Source organism: Trachemys scripta, chromosome 4 (assembly GCF_013100865.1).
Source record: "Trachemys scripta elegans isolate TJP31775 chromosome 4, CAS_Tse_1.0, whole genome shotgun sequence".
NCBI lineage: Eukaryota > Metazoa > Chordata > Testudines > Emydidae > Trachemys > Trachemys scripta.
The window spans coordinates 102,346,275-102,374,193 of record NC_048301.1 but is presented as its reverse complement, the minus strand read 5'-3'; the positions used below and the strand labels follow the sequence as shown (position 1 = coordinate 102,374,193).

At 41.6% G+C, this 27,919-nt stretch overlaps 1 protein-coding gene across 7 annotated transcripts in view; it reads left to right on the top strand.

The window, feature by feature from the left end:
* ABCC8 (ATP binding cassette subfamily C member 8) overlaps window positions 1-27,919 on the top strand; it is a 136,517-nt gene that overhangs the window by 73,454 nt on the left and 35,144 nt on the right. For 6 of the 7 annotated variants that reach the window (XM_034770184.1, XM_034770182.1, XM_034770188.1 and 3 more), the window contains 8 exons: window positions 1,540-1,615; window positions 1,704-1,809; window positions 10,148-10,183; window positions 12,889-12,924; window positions 16,062-16,160; window positions 19,094-19,178; window positions 20,919-20,999; window positions 25,607-25,744. In XM_034770184.1, the coding sequence (XP_034626075.1) occupies window positions 1,540-1,615; window positions 1,704-1,809; window positions 10,148-10,183; window positions 12,889-12,924; window positions 16,062-16,160; window positions 19,094-19,178; window positions 20,919-20,999; window positions 25,607-25,744 (657 nt within the window). The remainder of the gene's footprint in view (window positions 1-1,539; window positions 1,616-1,703; window positions 1,810-10,147; window positions 10,184-12,888; window positions 12,925-16,061; window positions 16,161-19,093; window positions 19,179-20,918; window positions 21,000-25,606; window positions 25,745-27,919) is intronic. The other variant, XM_034770183.1, reaches the window with a different exon arrangement.

The following is a 27,919-nucleotide window of genomic DNA, read 5'->3' as shown; positions in this document are numbered from 1 at the left end:
AAAATTGATCAAGGGCCAGTTGCTAGCAACTGTAATCTTTGGCTCCCTCATCTGTCACCATTGTCACAAGCTGACCCAAAGCTGCTCCCAAGCCCCTAGTGTTCCTGGTTTCGCTTTCATCCCAGATAGTTCTTTGCTGTTCCTTTCTCCAGTGAGTCTTTTTTTCAAGTGAGGATTCCTTGGCTGCCTTCTTTCTTCTAGAGAGACACGTAAGGACCCCAAAGCCTTTCTCTCATTTTTTTTCTTGGGGGCTCCCCAAGGTAACAAATGTCATTTTTCCCCTGTGGAAGTTGCAAGCCAACCAGGGCTGGCTCCAGGGTTTTGGCCGCCTCAAGCAGCCAAAAAAAAAAAAAAGCCACGATCGTGATCTGTGGCGGCAATTCGGCGGGAGGTCCTTCGCTCCGAGCGGGAGTGAGGGACCGTCCGCCGAATTGCCGCCGAACAGCTGAACCTGCCGCCCCTCTCCGGAGTGGCCGCCCCAAGCACCTGCTTGCCAGGCTGATGCCTGGAGCCGCCCTGAAGCCAACACAAAAAGATGCCCTGTTCTACCTCTCTCCCAGGTCCAAACATGCTGGGCCTGACTGATCTCTTACATCACTGTAAATCCGTTGGCTTCTTCGGTGGAGTGATTCCCTGCTTCTCTCTCAGTAATAAGACAGGACAAGCAGCCCAATTTATTTACCGTGCTGGAAAATTGCTCCTCAAGTCCCCATTTATTAGAGTGTCACAGGAAAGCCTCACTCCAGTAAAAGCCCTGGAGCACTACTTTACAGTAATTTTTTAAAGGTCTAAAGAAAGGATCAAATAAATCCAGGTGAGGGGGAAAGTTACCTCCAAACTTGGCAGAGAATCATACATAAGAAACACAGAAGAAAATAGCGTAAGAGTGACTATTGGCAGCAATACTTAATTTCTGCTTCAGAAGATGTATTATGTGAAAAATTCTGTGAGCCTATTATACTTGGGACTCTGACTGCAGTTATGTATAAAGAGTGGCATTCCGGGGTTTACAGAGAGCAGCCAAGGCTCCTGAACCATTTAAGTGATACATAGACCTTGTGCTTGCTCTCTGCACAGGGATGAATGTCACCCATATTTTGCATGCTGATCTATTCCTATCACTTAAGATGTGGCAAACCCACAAGGTAAGCTGCAGAATTTGTAATAGAATCACATGAAGGCTGACACATGCACATAAAGAGCTGGTTAAATTGTTTTGATTTTCAGAATTTCATCAGAATTGTTTCACACAATAATGCAAAAACTTTTCACCAAAGCTTTTCACCATTTTCCAACCAGCTCTCACACTCACATGGGTGCAGAGTATTATACACAGAAAGGGAGGCCCCTTTTTGAAAATCAGGTACTGAAAGCCTTAGCTTTACTTCTTTGAGCAGAGTCAACCTCTGGTCCCATGTCCAATTTAAGGATGACAACGGATATTTCTCTCATATGCCGAAAACAAACAGGTGTGCCCTGACGCTGTTCTTTTTTTTTTTTTTTTTTTTCCATTTTTCATTTCTCAACATATTGCCATAGATCACAAATGGATTTTTCACCTGGACGCCTGAAGGATCTGCGACATTGTCCAACATTGATATCCGAATCCCTCAAGGTAAAAAAACACAGCAGCTGTATCGAATAACACATGTTCAGCAAATGTCTGGTAATCAGAACCTCAAATATGCTTCCCATTCTCCCAGGTCAGTTAACAATGATCGTAGGACAGGTGGGCTGTGGTAAGTCTTCACTCTTACTAGCGACACTTGGGGAGATGCAGAAGACTTCCGGGAATGTATTCTGGAACAGGTAACTATTTAAAGATTTCATGTTTGTGCTGAATGGTAATAGGTCAGAAAAGGGCCAGATTCTACCCTCAGAGCCATGTGCACAGCTCTTGTGAATTCAGTGCGTGTTGTGGACACGTATCCAAGGGGAGAATTTAGTCCTAAAGGTCACCATGTCTCATCAGTGGTCTCGCATCACAGATATTGGATAAATCGCAATATGCTCAGGATACTTCCCTGATGCACCTGGCCTGCTTTGTGGGCCATGCTGGGGGAGCATAGTCTTGTCCATATGCTCTTTCAAGGAGACACAGAAGAAGTTGTTCCTGTGCTCACAAAATGGCAGGCTGTAGTTAGGTCTGGTTTTTGTATGGGAAATGCAGAGAGAAAGCTACTGCACCCCAAAACTTGAATAAGGGACAGTCGCAGTCTGGTCTTTTAAATATCAAGTCAAATTTCAATTAATGTACTATATACTATGTTTTTATAAGATTTTCAATAACACCCCACCCTCTCTGCTCATTATCAGAGATAAATGTGTGTGAATGTTTTTTATCTTGTGCATATTACAAGAATAGATTTTTTTTTTCAGTTTTACTAGCTGCACTGTGTCATAAAACTCTTTATAGTACAATTGTTTGCGTGAAGTCTATGGACAAGTTGCAGAGGAATCTAGCAGATATAAATACTTTTTCTTCCAGCTGACTGGGAATTAAGGAACAAGCATGCAGTTATAGGACACTCTGATTGGCTAACAATGATTCTCAGCCAGTCAATGAACAGGGATTTTACATATGCCACTGTTTCAGAGAAGTAACTGCACCCTCAGCCAATCAGAGTGCTATGAATTTTCATAATTGTTGATAATACCTAGCTCAATGTGCTTTACAAAGGAGGTCAGTATCATTATCCCCATTTTACAGGTCAGGAAACTGAGGCACCAATAGGTTATGTGAGTTGCTCAAGGTCACCCAGCAGGTTGTTGGCAGAGCCAAGAATAGAAAGCAGGTCTCCGGAGTCTTAATCCAGTGCTCTATCTATTAGGCCACACAGCTCTGGAGAGAACCAGAGTATAACCATAAGAAAGTTATGCATCAGCAGCTGTACAGCATGCTTTCACTCTGATTAGCTGAAATAACTCCATTTCAGTAAAAGTGTAAATATTTTGTTTAAAAATAACATGATTAAAAATGTTATTTTAACTGCTGATTCTAAACTAAAGCAGACGAAATTATGAGTCTGATCAGACTGTTTATAAATACCACTGGCTTGTTGGCCAAGTATGTGCTCAATAACAGTGTAAAGGTCATGCCTGGTTTCAATTTCTTTTATCCCATTGCGCCAAAGTATGACAGGTTCAAATCCAGCAGTTATCACATTTGCTTTGCTATCTGTCACATGGGTATACAGGAGCTTCCAACTGAAACAGCCTTAGCACAGCTCCTACGGAGGGCAAGATTCTTTTTTCATCTTTCAGAACCACAGTCTGTAGAACGTTCTGCAGGGGTCCCAGTTTGAGTGTTGGCTTCAATTATATATAAATTGTGCACACCTGCGGTACAGCTACCAGATGGAGGCTGCACTGATTTGATAAGACCGCCTGGCAGATTCTAAGGGGATGTCTACACTGGTAGAGGTACAGTGCCACTCAGAGAGCGCTGAAGGGAAACTGCTGTTGTGTGTTCACACTGTCAGCTGCCTGCGCAATAGCATGGTCATACTTGCGACACTTGCAGCAGTCTTCAGAGCGGTGCACTTTAGGCAGCTATCCCACAGAGCATCTCTTCCTCTTCTGCTGCTAAGAGTTGTGGGAAGGTGGAGGGGGTCGCAGGGCATCCCTGGGTCCTGACCCAAAGCCCCATGGTAAATTGCTTCGCATCCCAGCAATCCTTGTGCTTCCGTCCACATTTGGAGTCATCTTTCACCGGTTTGTGTACTGTGCACTCTGCCTCTTTGGTCTGCAGGAATGGATCCCGAACTGTTGTCCAGTATGCTGCTCATTCTGACTAACATGTCATGAGTGACAGTGGAGTGATTCCTTAAATTGACAAAGGCAAGAGGAGTGCGACATTGATCTCACCACGCCTAGTAGCTTCGACACGAGATTGTTTGTGGCATTCATGAAGGTGCTGACCACAGTGGGCTCAGGAAACAAGCACTGAGTGGTGAGGTGGGATCACATAGTCATGCATGTCTGGGATGACGAGCAGTGGCTGCAGAACTTTTGGATGATTCATGGGACTGTGTGATGAGCTCTCCCCAGCCCTACAGCGCAAGGACACAAGAATGAGAGCTGCCTTGTCATTGGAGAAGTGTGTGGCGATTGCACTGTGGAAGCTGGCTACTCCAGACTGCTACCGATCGGTCGCAAGCCAGTTCAGAGTGGGAAAGTTGACCGTTGGACTCATGTTGACAGAAGTGTGCAGGGCCATTTATCACATCTTGCTCTAAAAGACCGTGACTCTGGACAACGTGCGTGACGTGGATGGCTTTGCACAAATGGGCTTCCCTAACTGCGGAGGGGCGATAGATGGCACGCATATTCTAATTCTGGCCACAGACCACCTAACCACCGAGTACATTAATCAGAAGGGGTGTTTCTCCAGGTGCTGGTGGATCACCGTGGGCATTTCACAGACATTAACACAGGCTGGTCCAGAAAGGTGCATGATGCATGCATCTTTCGGAATACTGGCCTGTTCAGGAAGCTGCAAGTAGGGACTTTCTTCCCGGACCAGAAAATCACCGTAGGGGAAGTCAAAATGCCCATTGTGATCCTGGGAGACCCCGCCTATCCCTTAATGCCGTGGATTATGAAGCCATACACAGGGCAACTTGATAGAAGCAAGGAGTGGTTCAACAACAGGCTGAGTAAGTGCAGAATGACTGAGTGTGCTTTTGGCTGTTTAAAGGCCCGCTGGCGCTGCCTATATGGGGGGCTGAACCTGGCCGATGACAATATTCCAACGCTTATAGCTGTGTGTTGTACGCTCCATAATACTTGTGAAGGGAAGGGTGAAAGCTTCACTCAGGACTGGACCGCTGAGGCTCAGCACCTGGAGGCTGAATTGAACAGCCAGAGACCAGGGCTATTAGAGGGGTTCAGCGCGGGGCCATAAGGATCAGGGATCCCTTGAGGCAGCAATTTGAAGCTGAAAGCCACTAATATTTGTTGCTATGCTCAGGAGTGCAGTGCTTATAATGCTAGGAGGTGATTGTGATTGGTGCAGACGATGCAATATGAAGGTTTACAATAATTGTCTGTTGCTTTGCAGGGCTCTGTTTGCTTTCAATTAATAGAATAAAGATTGCTTTCAAACCAAGACAATTCTGTTATTAAAAAACAACAACCAGAGGAGAGAGACGAACAAAAACACCCATCAGCACTGAGGAGGAGGTGGGAAGGGAAGGTCCCAGGAGGAGATGGGGTCCTGGGAAGGTTAAAGATTTGTTTATGTCCAGGGATCATATCCAACCTTCTCCTTTGGAGTACAGTGCAATGGCTACTTTACTTCAGCAGGGGTAAACTGCAGAGGGATGGGTGTTCAGTGCAGTGAGTATTGGGAGTCTGCAGTGCTGGACTGTGACGGGGGAAGAGTGGAATGCAACGGGTACAGACTGGAGCCAGGAGGTTGATAAGAGTGTGCTGGCGGTATCTAAGGGGCGCATGGGAAAGAGTTTTTTGCGACAGTGGCTGCATGGGAGAGCGGGCATGGAGCTGCTCTCTTCAATGCTAGTATCACCTGGAGCGTATCCGCTTGGCGCTCCATAACGTGTAAGAGCCGCTCCGTACCTTCATTCTGGCGTGCCCTGTTCTCCTTTCCGTCCCTCTTCTCACTGTCCCGTTCAGCCAGCGATAACAAAGAGGGAGGCTGGGTTCCCAAGGTCATCTCTGTGAAGCCAAAATGCAACATTTTATAGAAGCAGTATTGTTTGCGATGCACAGAACACTGATTCAGTGATTTAAAACACAGCCACTGTCCACATACCTGTCACTAACTGGCTGACCCCAGGCAAGCACACATGAGCCACAAGCTCCCCAAAATGGTGAGTAGCTACAGGGGCAGGGTAAATCAGTGTTCCTGAACCCTTCTGTACACTGGGCACGTGGCTCTTGGGGAGAGCCAGCACTATAGAGGGGGGCCTGATAATCATTCCTGTCCCCACATTTTCCACAGGCTTGTGTTCATTATGGAAGATATCTCGCTGCTGAGGGTGAGCAGGGAATCCAGGGAGGGTATTCTCCAAGACTACGGCTTCCGCCCTGGCCCTTATGTAGTTTGCCTATGTGCAGCAATGGTCCCCGCCCCAGTGACAGCAGAGTGGCGCGGGAAAGTTACCGTTAATGGGGCAAGAAACAAAGCAGCTCTGCAAAGAACCTGTGGCAGCGGATTGCCCAGTATCTCCATGAGAGTTCCTGGAGATCTCTGAGGCAGATTCCCATGAAATGAGGGAGTCAATCAACAGCCTGTTCTGCATCAGACTAGGCATGTGGTGATACACGCATAAAACAAACACAAGCGTGCTTTCTGCCACCCTCCTGCCCCCAACAGCTCGCTTCAGTGATTTCCAAAATCAAAGCCACTTACCAAGGGCCTCCTCTCCTGTTTGCACTTCGCCAGACTCCGACAGCTGTGACTGGCTAGCCTCCGGGGTAGAAAAGAGCTCCTGTTTGCATGCATCTCAGATCTCGAAGTCATCTTCTGCCTCTGGGTCCCCCTCCACATCCTTATCCAAGATTTCCTCCTCCTGGCTCAGTCCAGTCTTGACTGGCATGAATATCCACCGTGGCCTTTGCAGTGGAGGTGGGGTCATTACTGAGTAGCGCGTTCAGCACTTTGTAGAACCGCAGCTCCTGGGCGCAGCACCGGAGCGGTGGTTTGCCTCCCACACATTGTGGTAGGCGTTCCAAAGCTGCTTCACTTTGACCCTGCACTGCAGTGTGTCCCAGTCATGGCCCCTTTCTGTCATGCATCGTGAAATCTGTCCATAGGTATCATAATTCCTGCGGCTGGAATGCCGCTGGGACTGGATAGCCTCCTCTCCCCAAATGCTGATGAGGTCCAGCAGCTCGGCATTGTTCCAAGCGGGGAATCGCCTGGTGCATGGAGCAGGCATGGCCACCTGGAAAGATGCACTGAGACCACTGCATGCATCACTGAGCAAACAGGAAGGGGACTTTCAAAATTCCAAAGGAATTTACAGGGTGGGGATGATGGTTGGTTACCTGAAGGCAGGGCAGTAGAGTTCAAACCGATGACCAGAGAAGCAAGAACAGGCATTTTGGGACACCTCCTGGAGGCCAGTCACAGCGCTGTAATCAACCAGGGTGTCTACACTGGCACCACGGCCCTGTACCCCCAGTGCAGAAAGCTGTATGCCTCTCATCGGGGTGGTTTTTTTTTTTTACAGCGCTGCAACTGCATAGTTTCTGCACACTAAGTGGCTTGGCAGTGTGTACACCTTGGGAGTTATAGCGCAGAAAGCTGCTTTATTGCACAGAAACTTGCCAGTGTAGACAAAGCCTAAGGTTCAAAGAGGGTAATCTTATAAAAAAAATCACCATAATTTGCTGTCCTAGCTCAGGCAGTAATATGTGCCACTCAGATTATGTTATAGTAAAGGGCAATTCTTGGCTCCAGTAACTCACATTGCAAAATAACTCTTAATTCCATCACTCCAAATTCTTTCCCACAAGGACATTGTGCTAATGAAATTGGAAGCTCTATCCTTCATATATTTTAAAGAGAAAATGTATGATTCCCAGTTATTTCAATGGGCGTTAAGTGCATACGCACTTTTGAGACTCCTACTAAGCATCTATCTGCATCTTTAGATGCCTAAATATCTTTTAAAATTTGGCCCTCGATGCAGTGGTCACAACTGTAATGCTTGGAATGTGCCACTATAAGAATTGGAATCAAATGCCCTCTAATTAAAGTGCCATAAAGTGGGGATAAAGAGGTAAAGCAAGGGGAAGAAGACAGAGGACATGGAAGAAAGCAAAAAGAAGACTGAATTTGGGGGAATGTTATCCTAAGAACATAAGAATGGCCATACAGGGTCAGATCAATGGTCCGTCTAGCCCAATAGCCTGACAGTGGCCAGTGCTAGATGCTTGAGAAGGAATGAATGGAACAGGGCAATTATCGAGTGATCCAGTCCCAGTTTCTGACAGTCAGAAGTTTAGGTTTCAGAGTAGCAGCCGTGTTAGTCTGTATCTGCAAAAAGAACAGGAGTACTTGTGGCACCTTAGAGACTAACAAATTTATTAGAGCATAAGCTTTCGTGGGCTACAGCCCACTCTGAAGTTTAGGTTCACCCAGAGCATGGGGTTGCATTCCTGACCATCTTGGTTAATAGCCATTGATGGGCCTATACTCCATGAACTTATCTGGTGGGTTTTTTAACCCAGTTAACTTTTGGCCTTCACACATTCCCTGGCAATCAGTTTCACTGGGTGTCTCTGTGTTGTGTGAAGAAGTACTTCCTTATGCTTAAAGCAAACCTGCTGCCTATTAATTTCATTGGGTGACTCCTAATTCTTGTGTTATGTGAAGGGGATAAATTATATTTTCTTATAACTTTCTCCACACCATTCATAATTTTATAGACCTCTGTCTTATCACCCCTTATTTGTCTGTTTCCTAAACTGAACAGTCCCAGTCTTTTTAATCTCTCTTCATATGGCAGCTGTTCCATATCCATAATAATTTTGTTGCCCTTCTCTACACCTTTTCCAATTCCAATTTTTGGAGATGAGGCAACCAGAACTATATGCAATATTCCAGATGTGGGCATACTATCGACTTATACAGTGGCATTATGATATTTTCTATCCTATCTATCCCTTTCTTAATGATTCCTAATGTTCTGTTCGGTTTTTTTGACTGCCACTACATATTGACCAGATATTTTCAGAGAAAATATGCTCAATACTTTACAGAAACACAGAGCAAGGACCTGATTTAGCATTACTTGTAATAAACTGCCACTTTCTAGGATCAGGATTCAGGTAATGCAGTAAATCAGATACAGGCTCATCACAGTGTATTGCTGGACCACGTGTTACTTTTTCAGAGGATGATGGTGCCACTCAGGCACTGCCTTGAGTAGAGTGGCACAAGCTGCCTAAGGGAGAGCTCAGTAGAATGGGTGATACCGGCCATGAGTGACCCACCTGCGGCTGAAAGGATCCGTACTGCCCATCACACTGAGAGAGATACAGTCCCTTCCTGCACTACCCAGTGCAGAGAAGGACCATGCAGGCTGCATAATCCTGCTCTTAACCCACTCCACAGCTGACTTAGGGGGAGTGAGGCCAAGTCTTTACCTCTCCCTGCCCCCATTTGGGGGTGATGTGTGTTACAGGGACTGAGACTGTCCCTGGTCCTTGTGCAGGGCATGCACGGGATGGAGAAGATTATCAATATATCAGCCTTTTCAGTGTTTCAATAAAGAATGTATTGCTGTTGAATAAACTTGCTATGCATTAAGATTCATGGGCTTTTGGACAGAAAGGTGCGGTGGGGTTTACTTTTGATTATGTAGTGGCTTATGTGAGTAAAATGTAGGTTAACTGTGTGTGGGAGAGAATTTTTTAGTAAAAAATACAACATGTTGGCAAGCTCTCAGGAATTCTGTAGTCAACTGAATTTAGGTACCATGATGGCTTATTATGGACTAACTTTTCAAAGGAACTATAACCTAGCTTTTTAAACAACAGGTGCAGTTTTTTCCCATGCGCCTGCACAAACTTGCATTTGTTAGCACAAATTGGGTAGTTAGGTGGCTACCGTTAAAGCACAAAAATTGTGCCCCTTCCTAATTTAATTTGGTTATCCCCATTGGACACAAACACTGCTTTCCATTTTTCTCACTGGACCTGAAATTAGCATGATTCAGAAGAGGCATGGCACATTTATATCTGTAATAGATTGCTGTATCAAAACAACTTGATTTTTAGACAACTTGATGCATTTGAAAATAGTCTAGACAATAATCCTCTGTCCCTCTTACACACCTATGTACATATACACACCTCCTATGAACAGTGTTGACCCTGGCTGGATAGACATAGCCCTAGGCACTTATAGTCGTCTCAAGTGTTGTTCAAGCTGAATGAGCTGACTATGAGAAAAACACTGCTGGACACAAATTCATTTTTTTTATGACTGCTAAAACAAAGTGCAATTTCTGTAGAAGGAACAGATGCTGCTGTCTTCAAACAGCAGCAACCTGTGATAAACGCTGTTTGCAGTCTATATGCAAAGTAGAATTTAATTGTTACTCTTTCTGGGGCAGATTGCTCATATTTACTTAAGTAAACCATCTTTGTCTGCTTTTTATTTGTGATGCAGCAGTATTCCTGACAGCGAGACAGGGGAAGATGTCAGGTATGGTATTATATGTGATTGTTGCTCTTTCTACTTTCTACTAAATTAATCACAGTGGAAGGAACCAAAGGGGAATTCAGCTTGTCAAACTATTAAATACCATTAAAGAGAAAAAACATAAGGTGAGGGTTTGTTTTTTTTTAAGTCAGTGGGACTTGTGCTATTAAGCCACTTAGGATAAAATTTTCCAAAGCACTTAAATGACTTAGGCTCCTAAATCACTTAAGTACTTTCACGAATCCCACTGTAAATTCCTAAATCAGGTTATTCCCTAGTTCCACATTTTCAGCACTAATCAGCACTTTCTAGCACTATCACTTTAGAAGTCTTATTTGTTAATGCAATCTTTCACCTTTACCCTTGTCTTCATTTCCTTCATCCTGTCATGAGGCTTTTATTTTCACTCCCCCCGCCCCCCCCCCAGGCCTTCGAGCATGTGGGAAATTAAAAAACGTGTGGGGAGTACAGATTAGTCCATGTCTTCGCTGGGCATCCTGGCATGGAAATCATGTTTGCCTTATAGCTAATTTGAGAGCTGAGTTCACCTTAGATTTCTGGAATACTTCTCAAATCTCATTCTGGAACAGACAATGCCGTGCTTGGCATCTTAGCCTGGCATGCAAACATCTGGAATGTTGTACGGGTGACAGTTCTAAAAAATCATGAGTGAAATCCTGGCCCCATTAAAATCAATGAGACCTTTGTCATTGATTTCAGTGGAGCCAGGATTTCACCCTATGTCCTTTTTTCTGACTCTCCCTATAGTGTGTGTCCTCTACTGACCAGAAAGTCTTCCTGGCTCTCTGAAGCATTAACTACTCTACTGCTGTTACTTTTGGATTCTCATGCTCCTCCGCTACTGCTTTGCTTGTTTCTCAAGTTTGTCCCCCTATCCATCAGATTGAGTATCTTTCACTATGCTTATTTCCCACATAATTATGTATCTGATAGATCCCTTTGACAAGAGCTTATTCCTGACCTACAGTACATTTCCCTCTTACTCTCGAATGTTCCTTTACAGCCTCTTTTTCTGCCATTACTATAAAGCAGTTCCTTATAATTCCTGAACCTGATTTCAAGTTTTCTGTTCTCCTTACCTCTTCCACATTGTCAAACCAACTAATATTTCTTTGTGAATAAGGGTTGTCAATTGTCTGCTTATAAAGAGAGAGAAGTCATATGGCTTGCTGATTCTTTATTGGTTGGCATTACACTGGATTAATACGCTGTGCAAAATGTAGTTACTTCATTATTTGTATCATCAGTTATATTAAAAATGCAGCCAGGAAAATGAAAATAATTTAATAAACAAAGAGGCAGCTGACAAACTATAGACAAGATTACTGTTATTTTTGAAATAAAAAATAATTTAGTGTGCACCATTTGCTGTAATAGCTATGTCTGCTCATTGTTAGCACTAAATTGTCAAGTTATTAGAAGTCATTTGCATATCCTTAACCTTACTAACAACAAGAGGAATAACCTGCACATTTCATTCAGATGTAGGAATTTTGTTAGAAATTTGTAAATCCTGTCGTGCATTTGTAGTGTGTGTTTATCGATATCTACATATAGATAGAGAGCTCCTTGTATTTCAGGAGGCTTTTTAGCATAAAACTGCACTTATTTACTATTCCTACTAAACATGGTTTGTTAAAGGTTCTACTCTTCTTTTGTGTTTGCATTTTGAGTTTTTAAACAGTTTGTGAAATCCTTATACAGTGTGTTTGCACTACAGGCAAAATTCTGCCCTAATTCACATCTGTGCAACCCCTCTAAAATCAGTGTGACTGCATGGGAGAACTGAGAGCAGAATTTGACTCTGTATGAGTTCCTGGATTATATGATATATAGAAAAACAACTGCAGTGCCTTGCAATTAATCCCCTTTTAACTTTTTTTTCCCCAAAATGTACTGGTTTTTTTACTGTTTTCATAACAATTAATCCTGTCATGTTTCTTTTGTCGTCATTTCTATAGCTAGATATTTGTCTGCTTATAAATGTCCCTGGTCTTGCAGGATTTGGGCTCCAAGTGTACAGCTGTCACTTCCATCAGCTTTTTGTTTTTAAAAATGTTTAAATAATCCAGACTTTGAATACATGTTTTTTGTGTCTGAATTGAGAAATAGGCTAAATGTGCAACAGCATACAAATTCTGCAATATTTTAGCAATATCCTTTGGAATAAATGGGAGTTTTGTGTGCATAAAGGCTGCAAGAATGTGAAGGAGAGGCACTCAGTTGTCTGATAGTTGCAGCTGTACAAGAATGCTTTACAGTATTTGCATTAAATAAAAAATTAGGTGATTTGAAACAGAACATAAAATCTGATCAGAATTAGAAAAATCTACAAGATTTTAACATTTTTATGAAGATTAATAACAAATAAGGCAATGTTTATAACAGTGTTGTGTAATTAGCATTTCCTCAATTCCCATTAAGGGTATACAGCTTTTCTCAGGTTAGGGCCCTTCGAGTTACCAATTTCTCTGCTGTATTTCCATATCATAAAGAAAAGCATTGTACTTATTAAGGAGCTTTACTTCTGTTATATAGCTACATTCGTGATACTGTATTTGGAATGTTAAATCATAAATATATATATAATTTTTTACTTATTTAGTTTTTCGTATTAGAATATTTTTAACGTGTCTGGTGGGCTGTCTACAGATTTAAAAAAATAACTGATGTTTTGATTTCTGCAGCCCAGAGAAGGAAACCGCTGTTGACACGGAAGTCAGGTACAATATTTTAAAACCTAATTGGAAAGAACATCAGTCTCCTATTAATGAGTAGCAACTATTGAGCCTCCTGGGAAATCAGATTGAATTATTTTACTTTCTGTGCAGCTGCTGCAAGCTTTAGAACAGATGAAAACAAACAGAAAAGCAATTAAGCATGTAGACCTTTTTTCGATATAAATTAGACAATGATATAAATGGATGTTTCTGCGTATTCATAGGTGGTAATGCAGCAGCATTCTACTACCCTGGGACCTGAGACAGCCTGGAGGGGAAAAAAGCAGGGACTCAGTTTATTTCTTGTAAAAATGAAAGAGTGGCACAGACTGGTATAAAGACCAACACAGTGCATGTTCCTCCCTCAGATATGCCAGGGAACTTCAGTGCTGACTTGTAATGTTTTTGCTGTATCAGTAGTAGACGTTCATGAATTTTGCAAAAACTTGAGAAATGCTCAACCTAAATTTTGACCCAGGGCTCCAGAAGCACAATAAAGGGTTTGCAACATACTGTATCTCATCTTCTCACCAATTCTAACTCCACAACATTTTTTGTGTGTTGTTTTTTGTTTGGTCAAATTTGGTGGTCAAAACTTAAGCATCTGCATCCATATATAAACAACTAAATAAATGGCTTTATTTTCAGAAATGCTAATTATGTACGTTGACTTGAATTGACTTCTGAAAATCAGGCTTGAATATGGACTTGGGTAAATAATGAAACTTTTGACCTATGTTCCTAAATGATACATCAATATGGAATTGACTCTGAGTCAACTGGGTACTCTCCAGTGAAGTTAATGGTTTCAAATGATTATTCTTTTGATTTCAATGAGAGGTTTGAATTAGCAGTTAGATTCCTTATGAGAGACACTATGGGCTTGGGCATAAATTTCTCACGCAGGTAAGAGTTCACGAGAATTTTGCCCATGTAATAAATATGGGATCTACCCCTGTGTGTCAACCTGATCTCAGCTTCCAGTTAAAAAGAATTGGATTTAAAGGGGGTGAAATTCACCCCTGTGCAGAGAGCCAGCACAAGTCCTGTGGGCCACTAAAGGGCTCAAAATATGGGTTAAATGGGACTAAAGCAATGTCCCTGTGCTGGTTCAGTGTACATGGGTGAATTTCACCCACAGTGTGCTAGTCTCCATAGCTATGTTTTGAAAGACAAAACACATTTCCCATAAGACTTTCCCCCCTGAAACATCACAATCACGCTAGCAATTAACTATTTAGAAAAAACTAATTTGCAGTAACCTTTCAGCAATCTTCAGAACACAATTTTAAGGCACAGCAAGTGAATGGGAGACACTCTGGACTTTAAAATGAATTGCTGAATACTTATTAATCCTATAACATATGCACTGATTTCTTCTAAAAATTATTTACACCTCTACCTCGATATAACGCTGTCCTCGGGAGTCAAAAAATCTTACCGCATTATAGATGAAATTGCGTTATATTGAACTTGCTTTGATCCACCAGAGTGTTCCCCCCCCCCCCGAGCACTGCTTTACGGCATTATATCTGAATTCGTGTTATATCGGGTCACGTTAAATCAAGGTATGGGTGTATATGTAAACTTCACACTAATTTAACTAATGGTTTCTTTTTGAGTTAGGACTGAATGCCTGTGAGGAATTAGACCTAGAAGTAAAGGGTTTTTGAGGTTCCATTTCATCTGTGAGCCAAGAATATTCATCAAACATAATTAAAATTCCAACTGAGCGTGTACTTTTTGTGCTCAGAAATGATGTCTAGAATGTACTAATAAAGCCTTTTGGGTAGCATAACACTGTCCTCTCAGCTCCTCAAAGAAACTTGTGTCTCATAAAAATTTCTAGGCAAGTCTTGTGAAGACTTGACAGAAGATCAGGGCAGATGACCTCAGTTTCTGATAAGAAAGGTGCCTAGTACACTTGGCTGTCAGTATATGATTTGAATTGCATTAATGTCCAGCTAGAAGAGGAGTGATGAAATGGCTATTCCAGCAGACAACGATGGTGATCTGGGGAAGGCAGGCAACATTTTAAAAAGGGAAAAAAGCTATTTAATTTAAATAAAACACATCAGGCCAAATCTTGCTGATCTTATGTTGGTGAGCAGTCTCATTGAAACAGACTTCTTGAATGAGGAAGGCCACTGGGGGTCAATACCCTATATTTATCCAGGAGCTGTCTGGCTACATATGTGGGAATTAAGGTCTTGAATCCTACAAGGTGCTGAGAGTCCTCAATTTGTATTAAAGTCAGCACAGTTAGGCTGACTCTGTACTGAGGTAACCTCCCACCCTGTAATGGAGGAGGGACCATGGTTTATCACTTGTGAGAAACCCCTAGCAACCATGCCTCTGAAATATTGGGCAGTGGGAGGAGTGGAGGACCAAGCCTTCTGTGGTGATAGACTGGGTGTACTCTCTGAGACCTGCAGATTCTTGAGGCTGATCCCTACCTACTTGTTGCACAGTGAGGGCAAACATTGCATTTGGTGGGACAAAATAGAGACAACTCCCCAAGGGGAATCTATCAGAGTCTTCCTTGCTACTAGCCTTCTCCTATTACTTTTTCTATGTTATGGGGCAGCCTGACTCAAAAATATTTTACTTGAGGAATCCAAAGAACTATTATTGTATTGGGAAAACACTGTGTTTATTTTGTTATCATCTGTTTGTTTTTTGAACTCCTCAAATATGCCTTTTCAAAATAACCCTTTTGTAATGTATTATCTGGTCAGCTACTATACACTTTCTATTAGGCTCTCAGAACAATGCTGTAACTAGACTTCCTTGCATTTGCTGGCTTGCCTCAAAATACCCTCATTACTCAAGCAGAATATGCTGTGTGTTAGCTTTCTCTTAAACTCATGTCAAAGAAGAAAATAAATTAGGGAACAAATGTAGTTTTCCATTCAAAATGTTTGTTAGGAAAACAATGGCAATGTGCAAGAGGGGTTCTAATTATATAACAGTTCTTTGGTGAGAGATGTGATATGTGGAAAATTCATTTGTCTTAATGAAGGGAAATAGAAAGGTTGCATTAGTGAAGACTCATTACCAGTTTCTGCATTATATGTTTGGTTTTTGTTTTGTTTTGTTTTTTAATTGTACTGATGAGGTGGGAATTCCTGTTTTTCCAGGAAAAGAGGATCAGTGGCATATGCCTCACAGAAACCATGGCTGCTCAATGCTACTGTGGAAGAGAATATCATTTTTGAAAGCCCCTTCAACAAACAAAGGTAACATGTTTCAGCACCCCGCCAATAAAGGGAAGGGAAAGATTAATTGCCTTTCACAGAGACAACTGCATTAGCTGTTTATGGCTAACAGGTCATATTCTCCTCCTTGGTTACCTGGTTTGTCAATAATGGTGTCTTGGTATGATGCACGGCATGGTCAGGTGACCCAGGGATCTCCTTCTCGCCAGCAGTCCTGTGTTGACAGCAGACATAATATTGCTTGTTGAATGCAAGAGGGAACTTCTAGATATTTAGATAGTGGTCCATGTCCCCACAACAGACATATGTTCCTGAGAGAGAGGATAGTCATCCACTCAGCGGGCTCAGTGGCTCTGGACCAAATTCTGTTCTCAATCACTCTGATTTTACACTAATGTAATGGAAGAAGAATTGGATGTATTTTATCTGCTCCGATATGAGACAGACACAATGGGCCTAATTCTGATCCAATTTGTCCTGGTTTAATTCCATTGACTTCAGTGGAGATACTCCTGATTTATATTGGCATAAGCGAACTCAAAATCAGTCCCAATGCCTTCAGTCACAGCTGCTCAGATGCTGCCCTCCTCTCCTACTCCCTCTGACAGGAGGGCTCCAAGAGCTTAAATGAGCCCTTTGGCTTCTGTGGGAGGAGAGGAGAATTTGGTTCATTTTTCTAAGAAAACAGAGTTATGCTCCTGTAAGGCTGAGACACTGGAACTAAAGTTACTCATTTCATTGCAAAAGAATCCAGTGCTTCCGTCAGATTACCCCACAATAAATGTCCAATGATAACATTGTTTCAGCTAATTGGGCTACCCCAGAGATACACATGCCATTACTGACATTTATTATTCAATATTGAACCACCTCTTCACAAGAAAACTCTGAAAACTCCTTATAATTTCCCCGATATATGACATTGTATTTACCCATGTCTTATACTTCCAGAGCCAGCCTCTCTATTGTGTACTGTCTGCCCCTATTTGTGGCATTTGTAACTTCTGCTCAGTACTGTTGGGAATAATATCAGTGTTACAATCTTTTAGGTTGTATGTTGGAACCCTGGTTTTTTATTACAAATGTAACTGCACTTTAAATAATGCTGTTTTCAGGGAGGAAGCTGGTGTGCCAGCAAAAGTAATTACTAGACAACCCATTCTGTGTTTTTTGAAAGGAGAACATTAAACAAACACTTCAGCTCCAGGTCTGGGGCCATCTGTTAGGTGAACATCTGACCATATGTTTCTGAGGCATAAATTTACAAACTGCTCCTTCAGCCAGATATATTTTGATATTTGATGTATTTTGATCAATTTATTGTGAAAGTGTATGTATGATAGAAGTTCAGCTGACTTCGTAGCACATGGAGATACACCAAAAAATTCATTTTAGGAGCTTTTGTTCCTTCCAAAGGACATCTGTGTGTGATGCACAGTATTTAATAGACCAGAGTGGCACTTTTGAGTAAACTTTCTTGTAAGTTGATTTTGAAACTTGTTTAAAATTTAAAAATTTGAGATGTTATTGACGATAAGTGGTATGTTTGTGCTTAACCTGGGTGGATCAGCTAATCTTTGAACTCTGTATTTTTACATTCTGAAATAGCATTTGGCATTGAATCTCTACTATTATTGACTTTGGAAAGGAAAGAGGGAGTAACAAAAAAAATGCTATTTGAAAAATAAAAATAGTTTGAGTAGGGTTTTTTTTTATTTAAAGGGCTCTTGCTAAGTGCTCTATTGCAACATTTTTGTTTCCAAATGACTTTTTTGCATTGCCCAGGAGATTAAATAGGCCAAATTCTGCTCAGATTTAGACCCCGTGCAATCATTGACTCCAGTGGAATTGCATGGAATGAAAGTCAGTGACAAATCTGGCCCCGGTGGCTTCTGAATCTAGGAATGTTGTCATGTGTCCCTTCATTTTTACCACCAGTGCCCTACTCTCTCTAACTTGGCTGCTAGGGTTCCATCCAATAAAACAGTTGAACAAGCTTAATTAGAAATATTGATAGAATAACCCCACTTGATTGAATAAGATCTTTACAAGTTCCCTGTTAACTTGAAACCTAAAAAGTCTCTTAAAGTGAGTTAAAAATAATATCAGGTGCCTCACCTGCTCCTGAGTAGAGCTGGCTGGGAATTTTCCAGTGAAACGATTTTTTGTCAGAAAATGTCGGTTTTTCAAAATTGAAACTTTTTGCAGGAAAGGACTAGTTGTTAAGAGCGTTTCTTGGGTTAGAGTGGAATTTCTGGTCAAAATGAGCGAGAGAGAGAGAAACTCCAGAACAGAATCAGCAGAGCAGGGACTTGAACATGGATCTCCTGTATCCCAGCTGAGTGCCCTGAGTACTGGCTATTGGCTATTTTGGGGTCTCTCTCACTCTCTGTTGTTCATTGTTTATTATTATTATTATTTATTTTGGGTTTTTTGGTGGAAAATTTTTGAAGATCTCCATTTTGTTCCAATGTGGAACAGCGAAAAAAATTTAATCTTGAAAAATTTTGCAGGACAGGAAAACCGTTTCCTATCCATCTCCACTCCTGAGTCCCTCTCCCAATTTTGGTGGCTATACAATCACATTGTTTCTCCCTTGTTTCTGTGAAAGGCCCACACAAACAGAGGAAACTAAGGTCCTGATGCTGCAAACAAATAAACCTTAAAGAATAACCATGGGTCATAAAAGAACCAGTGCCTGCTCTGCCTATTTTTAGTCTTTAAATATTTTTAATTGGTCTGGGGAGCTGGCCTAAGGTGCTTTGCTAGCCAAAATGCCATTTACTTGACTATGATTGAAAGGGATTCCATTAGAACAATTAGTGCCTAACAAACAAGTCTTTTCCACCGTGTGACTTTTTACAGCTGGTTAATCTTTGCTCCTATGCAGTTAGAAAGTGTGGTTCTCTGGCAATATCTGTGTGGATTTTGCATTATCTTTTTTGTTTCCACAGATACAAAGCAGTGATTGATGCTTGCTCCCTTCAGCCTGATATTGACATTCTTCCTCATGGAGACCAAACCCAGATTGGAGAGAGGGTCAGTAACCCTCTACACAGGATTTGTTTTTGTGTTTTTTCTTTAAATCGTTTCAGTACTCTAGTTGCCAAATAAATCTTTGAGTTAAATATACTTTTGGATCATTAGTCTGAAAGCTCATCGCTTGGTAAATATGGGAACATTGCTGTTTGTGTGAAATGTGCTGGTTTAAATGTTCTGCTATCAGAATGTTTTATTAGTCCCACAGTCGCTATCCGAAATATCAGTGCCCAAGCGTCACTCTTTGCAGTTTGGTGTCTACAGGCATATAATAAAAATAAAACTTTACAGTTTTAGAGCACCTTCCATCTGAAGGTATCAAGCAATTAACAAACATTAATGAATTAAGCCTTGCTGTACCCTGGTGAAGTAGGAAAATGCTAATACATTGCAGCTGAAGAAACCAAGGCACAGAGATAAGTAATTTGCTCCAAGCTACACAGTAAATCTGTGAGATAAGGTGGATGAGGTAATATCTTTGATTGGACCAACTTCTGTTGGTGAGTGAGACAAGTTTTCAAGCCACACACAGCTCTTCTTCAGGTCTTTATCTGAAGAAGAGCTGTTTGTGGCTCAAAAACTTGTCTCTCTCGCCAACAGAAGTTGGTCCAATCAAAGATATTACCTCACTCACGTTGTCTCTCTAACATCCTGGGCCCGATACGGCTACAACTACACACAGTAAATCTGGGTCAGGGCTGGGAATAGAACCTAGATCTCTCATAGCCACCAGATTATGCTTCATCTCAACATAGTCTGATATTGTGCTTAAAAATTGCCTCTTGTAATTCAGTTACCTAATATAATTATGATACCTTAGATAAATAATATAGCATCACAGCATTACACAAACCTTCACATGCCTCAAGAATGTTCTCAAACCAATGTTTCTGAATAAATGATTGGGGGAGTGCCAATTAAAATGTAATTTTAAAAATTGCTGCTACCTTTGCAAGAAAAATAAATGTGTTATGGGCAAACTCTACCCTTCCTTTCCACCCCACCCGAAGCTGAAAATGTCATTTAGTTTATAGGCCCAGCTCAAGGACAGAGTGTCCGAAGATCATCTGCAAACCCAGATCTCTTCAGTAGCGCCACCAATGCATCATGACCTTCTTGCTAAAAATGAGCCTAAGGACTAAAGTTAAACTGTTAAGACCTTATTTAAGCACCTGAACAAATGGTCTGGTTTTTCAAAAGTGTCAAGCACCCAGCTTTTCCCATGGAACTGAATATGCACACAAGAACTTAACTTTAGCCACCTATTTTTAAAACATCTTGGTCTAATGCACGAAAAGTTCTCCGCTGATGTTGAAGTACATTTTGAGTGAGGACAAAGAACATTAAAAAGTCAGTTCCAGCTGCTAGTAGCATACAACTGAGGTCATCTAAAAGTTTCCTCTTACCTTGTAGGAGGAAATCTGGAACATCTCAGAAAATCAGTGTAATCTGCATTGCAGTTGCATTTGCTCAATAGCAATGAAGGCTTTAACGATTTTACAGTTGTGTATATATGGCCCAAAATTCATGGTAGAGCATTCCAGATATCAAGGCAATTAGTATGCTGCTTTCCCAAATGAACTGTAGGGATACTTTTTCAAAAGGATATGCCTGGATTCTTTCACTCCATGGTGTCTTCTCCACAAAAACTTATAACAAAGCAAAATTTGAGTATTCTGATTTTAGAGCTGGATTAGAGATTTTGTGATCAATTGATTTTTTTTATCTGTTTACTTCCAGGGTATCAATCTTTCTGGAGGGCAGCGTCAGCGCATCAGTGTGGCAAGAGCACTTTACCAGCAGACAAATGTTGTGTTCCTAGTGAGTAGATGCCATTATGTCTGAGCTGTAAGTTGCAGCACCAAGGATACTCATTCAAAATGTTTAATGGGCAGCAAATGAAATTCTGCTCCACTGAACCAAAGGGGTAGTCGCAACTGAAATGTGCACTACTTTATTTTACATTTGTTATAGCTGGGATACCCAGGGAACAGACCCACCCCCCATAAATACCACAGATAGATCTTAAGATAAATAAATGTAAATAGAAATCATGGATTTGATCCTTCACTTTACACTGTGGCTGGGAACGTGCCTCCCAGCCTGGGTAGACAGGCTCAAATTAGTGCATTAAAAATAGCAGTGTGGATGTTGTGACATGGATGGCAGCATGGGCTAGCTGCCTGAGTCCAAGTCCCTCTGACCCCTAGGTTTGAGCTTGGGTGGCTGACCCATGCCATCGCCCATATCACAACGTCCACACCACTCCCTGCTGCAATATAGACATGCTCTCTTCACTGCATTTATTTTTGGTACTTCGAGATTTTATTTAAGCTAGTACATTTCAAATATTGACAGCAGTATTTGCAAAAATTCCTAAATTCTCATCCATAAAATTAAGATTGTCCTGTGCCTAAAGCATCTCTTTTCTTTGTGGAAACAAGCTCTCTGCCCATCCTGAACTGTTCTCTGCATATTTTGCCCCAACCCCAATGGAGCTACTATGGGGAGAGGGGAATGGGATTAGGTCCTTGGATTAGTATGAGGAAGAATCAAGTAATCGCCCCCTCACTAATGGGTTTATTGAGTCTCCTAGCTGATAGTTTCCCTTTTGAGCTCAGCTTTCAAGTGTATGACCCCTTTAAAGTCCTCTGTACCAGCCATGTCATGTGGAGTCAGGAAGGCACTACATATCAGACAACATTCCTAAGAGCCAGGGAGGCAGATTCATAGGCCTGTCTTTATGAGAAGGCCTCATAGCAATTATGTGGCTTCCCAATGAGTGAAAACCCTTTCACAACATAGCACAAGTAGAGCTGCATTGTCCAGCCAAGTGCCGCAGTGGAGCAGGGCCAATATTGGGCCATAAGTTGCCTTTCTCTATCATGAAGAGTACAACATTGCATATGTAGCAGGCATGCACGAAAACCATAGTTAAGGAAGATGATCAGTTTTGATCCAAATCCATAGAGCAAGGGAATTCAGCATTTCACCTGACAACTTCATATATATTTTTTTAACCCTGCACAGTGTTTTAGATGTATGGTTCCCATGGACTTTACTTGGAACTGGGTGACTAAAACTCCATGCAAAGATTTGAGAATATACTCTTTGTCAGGGTGTGAGGATACTGTAACATATGTGTGACCATACCTGGCACCTTTGAATTTCCTTCATTTTTACTCTTCATTTTATTATATTCTGATTTATTACACCCTCAAAACTCATCTCTACATCATCATTGCTTCTAGATATTTTAAATTATTTTTTATTGATTTTTGTAAATGTACCAATACAACAATAAATATATAAATGTAATTACAATATGACATTCCAAAATTCAGGGGGGAAAAAAGTAAGGGTGTCAGATTTTCAAAAGCATCTAGCTTTGACCTAACTCTGCCTCCATTGAATTTGATTGCAAAACTCCTATTGATTTCAGTGGGATAGAACAGACATAACTCAATGCTCAGAGAGCAAAATTCCACATTCCACATAAAAAGAATCAGTATAATTACCTTAATAATTCTAGTGGGAAGACAATGTAAATCCTACCAGTAATATCAGTACCACCTTCCACATACTATGTATAATTCTCAAATGAGTAAATCCTCAATAAATGTTAGCTCTTTCCTCAATTAATTAAATACAAATCAGTGAGTCCATAGGACAGAATTAATCTAATTTTAAGCCCTTAAAAGCAATCATCTGGTCAAGATCATAGAACTGATCAATCTTTCTCTCTCAGTGGTTTTTCAATAGGGAAATTTCTCTCAGAGGTGGGAATAGATAACTCACAAGGGAGCAAGTATGTCACCAAGGAAATCAAGATGTGCTTATACTCTGTTTCTCTGGAGGACTTCAAGTCAGGCACACCATAGTTTATGTTAGGCCTAAATAGGGGCTTGTCAGTACTGCAGCGCCATGTAGACAAGCCCTTAGTTACACCAGTATATCAATATCTGAAGTGTGCAGGTAAATAAACTGGCAGTTACTCTAAGGGCTGGTCCACACTAAGCCCCCAGTTCGAACTAAGATACGCAACTTCAGCTACGTGAATAACGTAGCTGAAGTCGAAGTATCTTAGTTTGAACTTAAAGATACTTACCGCAGGTCCACACACGGCAGGCAGGCTCCCCCGTCGACTCCACCTACTCCTCTCGCGGAACAGGATTACCGGTGTCGACGGCGAGCACTTCCGGGATCGATTTATCGCGTCTAGACAAGACTCGATAAATCGATCCCAGAAGATCAATTGCTTGCCGCCGAACCAGCGGGTAAGTATAGACGTACCCTAAGACTCAGTAAACCACAGCACAAGTCTAGCTAAAATTACCATCTTTCAGCTTAGTCATTGCAAAAAGATAATTCATGCTTTGTTGACATCTTAGAATCATAGAATATCAGGGTTGGAAGGGACCTCAGGAGGTCATCTAGTCCAACCCCCTGCTAAAAGCAGGACCAATTCCCAACTAAATCATCCCAGCCACCCTCCTAGTGAAATAGTGTTTCCTAATATCCAATCTAGACCTCCCCCACTGCAACTTGAGACTATTGCTCCTTGTTCTGTCATCTGCCACCACTGAGAACAGCCGAGCTCCATCCTCTTTGGAACCCCCCTTCAGGTAGTTGAAAGCAGCTATCAAATCCCCCCTCATTCTTCTCTTCTGGAGACTAAACAATCCCAGTTCCCTCAGCCTCTCCTCATAAGTCATGTGCTCCAGACCCCTAATCATTTTTGTTGCCCTCCGCTGGACTCTTTCCAATTTTTCCACATCCTTCTTGTAGTGTGGGGCCCAAAACTGGACACAGTACTCCAGATGAGGCCTCACCAATGTCGAATAAAGGGGAACGATCACGTTCCTCGATCTACTGGCAATGCCCCTACTTATACAGCCCAAAATGCCGTTAGCCTTCTTGGCAACAAGAGCACACTGTTGACTCATATCCAGCTTCTCATCCACTCTGACCCCTAGGTCCTTTTCTGCAGAACTGCTACCTAGCCATTCGGTCCCTAGTCTGTAGCAGTGCATGGGATTCTTCCGTCCTAAGTGCAGGACTCTGCACTTGTCCTTGTTGAACCTCATCAGGTTTTTTTTGGCCCAATCCTCTAATTTGTCTAGGTCCCTCTGTATCCAATCCCTAACCTCTAGTGTATCTACCACGCCTCCTAGTTTAGTGTCATCTGCAAACTTGCTGAGAGTGCAGTCCACACCATCTTCCAGATCATTAATAAAGATATTAAACAAAACCGGCCCCAAGACCGATCCTTGGGGCACTCCACTTGAAACCGGCTGCCAACTAGACATGGAGCCATTGATCACTACCCGTTGAGCCCGACGATCTAGCCAGCTTTCTATCCACCTTACAGTCCATTCATCCAGCCCATACTTCTTTAACTTGCTGGCAAGAATACTGTGGGAGACCGTATCAAAAGCTTTGCTAAAGTCAAAGAATAACACATCCACTGCTTTCCCCTCATCCACAGAGCCAGTTATCTCATCATAGAAGGCAATTAGGTTAGTCAGGCATGACTTCCCCTTGGTGAATCCATGCTGACTGTTCCTGATCACTTTCCTCTCCTCTAAGTGTTTCATAATTGATTCCTTGAGGACCTGCTCCATGATTTTTCCAGGGACTGAGGTGAGGCTGACTGGCCTGTAGTTCCCCGGATCCTCCTTCTTCGCTTTTTTAAAGATGGGCACTACATTAGCTTTTTTCCAGTCATCCGGGACCTCCCCCGATCACCATGAGTTTTCAAAAATAATGGCCAATGGCTCTGCAATCTCATCCGCCAACTCCTTTAGCACCCTCGGATGCAGCGCATCCGGCCCCATGGACTTGTGCACATCCAGTTTTTCTAAATAGTCCCGAACCACTTCTTTCTCCACAGAGGGCTGGTCACCTTCTCCCCATATTGTGCTGCCCAGTGCAGCAGTCTGGGAGCTGACCTTGTTCGTGAAGACAGAGGCAAAAAAAATCATTGAGTACATTAGCTTTTTCCACATCCTCTGTCACTAGGTTGCCTCCCTCATTCAGTAAGGGGCCCACACTTTCCTTGACTTTCTTCTTGTTGCTAACATACCTGAAGAAACCCTTCTTGTTACTCTTAACATCTCTTGCTAGCTGCAACTCCAAGTGTGATTTGGCCTTCCTGATTTCACTCCTGCACGCCTGAGCAATATTTTTATACTCCTCCCTGGTCATTTGTCCAATCTTCCATTTCTTGTAAGCTTCTATCTGAGAATCCCCTGCCACTGCAAAATATTGATTTACTGTTAATCTTCTCCTCCCTCTAGTTGTCTGTGTTGATCTAACTGACTTAACTGAAGACAGCACTAGTGTTAAAATATATCACTTCCATTAAATCCTGTAAAAGCTTGGCTGCAGCAATATGGCATGTACTTAATCTCTTTTCCTGTGGCTAGGACGATCCATTTTCGGCACTGGATATCCACTTAAGTGACCATCTTATGCAGGAAGGGATCCTGAAAATGCTAAGGGAAGACAAGAGGACCATTGTTCTGGTCACCCACAAACTACAGTACCTGCCACATGCTGACTGGGTAAGAAAGCTGTCATTTTTAATGATGAAAGTGAAAAGTGACTTGTAAGTGACTTCTACTGCTATAAAATAAACATTACTGAAAATAATCTTTTTGCATTTCTGTATCAACAGGATTGCACAGGGAGAATGTGTATTATTAACATTTTCAAAATTGACTAGTGATTTTGGGTGCCCTTTAATTTTTTGATTCTCAACTTGAAACACCTTAAAGGGGCCTGATTTTCAGAGGGTGGGCAATTCTGGAAATTGGGTCCCTTTTAAGGCATCTCAAGTTGAGTACCCAAAATCACAAGTCCCTTTTGAGAATCTGGTCTACATGATGTCCTTTAAACAACTGAAGCTATTGGAATAATACATCTGTTTATATCTTTGACATCATTATGCAGTTGTTTTAGTACCACAGAAGAAAACCATTATAAGGAGATTGAGTCAAAGGAAGACACTAGGGAAAAAAATGCACATTTCTTGGCCTTCATTTGTAATAAATAACATACTGAGATGGGCACGTTCCCTTTCAAAATAATTCCGGTTATTTAGGTAGTTGTCTATTTTATATCTTGTAGCTGATAGACAAAATAGAAGTAGCACTTTTATATTAAAATACCAACGTTTTGTTTTGTTTTTGATCAGGTTGCACACTTCTTCATTGTGTTGTTATCTTGCACTGGCAACACATGCCTTCCTGACCACAAGGATTGATTACTGTAATTACTTCTCCTAGCAGGGCTTCAGTCACTTGCAATACATATGTAATGCAGCAGCACAGTTATTCTCTGGCCTGAGCAAGCATTCTCATACCACTCCTGCCCTTGCATTCTTCATACTGGCTTTTCATAACGTTGCAGATAGATTTCTAAGCTGGTCCTGTTGGTTTTTAAATCTCTTTATAATGTCTGCTCTGACCTCATCCTTGGGTCATTTACCATCATCATGCTAAGATAAGCAAGCAATTCTGCCTTTGCTGTGGTGGTCCCTAGGATATGGAATTCCCTCCTTCTAGACTGCTGTCTTAGTCCATCCCTTCCCATTTTTAAACAACACTTATATGCATTTTTTCCAAAGATGATTTTTTAAATAAGTACAACTGTTGGCCTCGTATTAATAACCTCTTCCCTCCTTTTCATTTCTCAAAAACACCTCTGTTGTCCTCATTTGAAATGTTATGAGAATGGTTATTAATAATAATAAATTATTTTTAATATTGTTGTTACTGTAATACTGTATAGGCCCAAATGCATGCAGGGCACAAAGGGGCTTTTAAAATGCAAGTTATAATTAATTGTCATTATCTAGTATTAGGCTAGATCATGCAGTCCTTTCTCAGGCAAAACTCTCATTAAAGCCAGTAGGAGTTTGTCTAAGGCAGGGCAACAAGACTTGTACTAGTTGTTGCTATTGTTAGTCATTAAGAAATTTCTCAGACTTTTAATGTGAAATATATATGTCAAATGACACTCCTAAACTTTCCTGCAAAACCTTTGAGAGAATTAAAGTCCCAGTTTTAGAAGGTGTTTCCTGAGTAGAGGTCATAAAAAAATAGGGCTTTTTTTCCTGTGGAAATTTTTGGCACAAACAAGAAGTCAATTTTTTTCCATGGAAATAAAATTTTCAGTGAAAAATCCAAATCTGAAATATTTTGGTCAAAGACTATAATAATCCGATTCACAAATGTTGCTGTGGTGCCTCATGGGAGTTGTAGTTTGGGTGCCTCGTGCTCCTATTCTCTATAGACTGGGCTCCCTGTCAGACTACATGTCCTGTGATGCACCAGAGTCCAGCCTGTGGTGAAGGGAAGCAATGCATCATGGCAGTGATGCATCATGGAAGATAAAGTCTTGGTGGTTCAAAATTTTTCAGTTTTCAGGCATTCATTTTTCAATGAAACTTTTCCATAGAAAACAGACACATTTTGAAAAAGTGTTTGTTTTTCAATGGAAAATTGGGTTTAAAAAAACATTTTAACTGAAAATTTTTGACTAGCCCTATGCCTGAGAAGTGCTGAATACCCTCAGCTCCCATTGACTTCAGATGAAGTTGTCAGTTCAAGTCACTGAGCTTCATTTCCTTCAGCTTTCCTCAGAGTTAATCAGAAGTAACTCTGCTGAAGTTACTGGAGTTATGTTATTTTCAAACTTGTGCAAGTAAGATCAGAAGGAGGCCCATTGACTTAAAA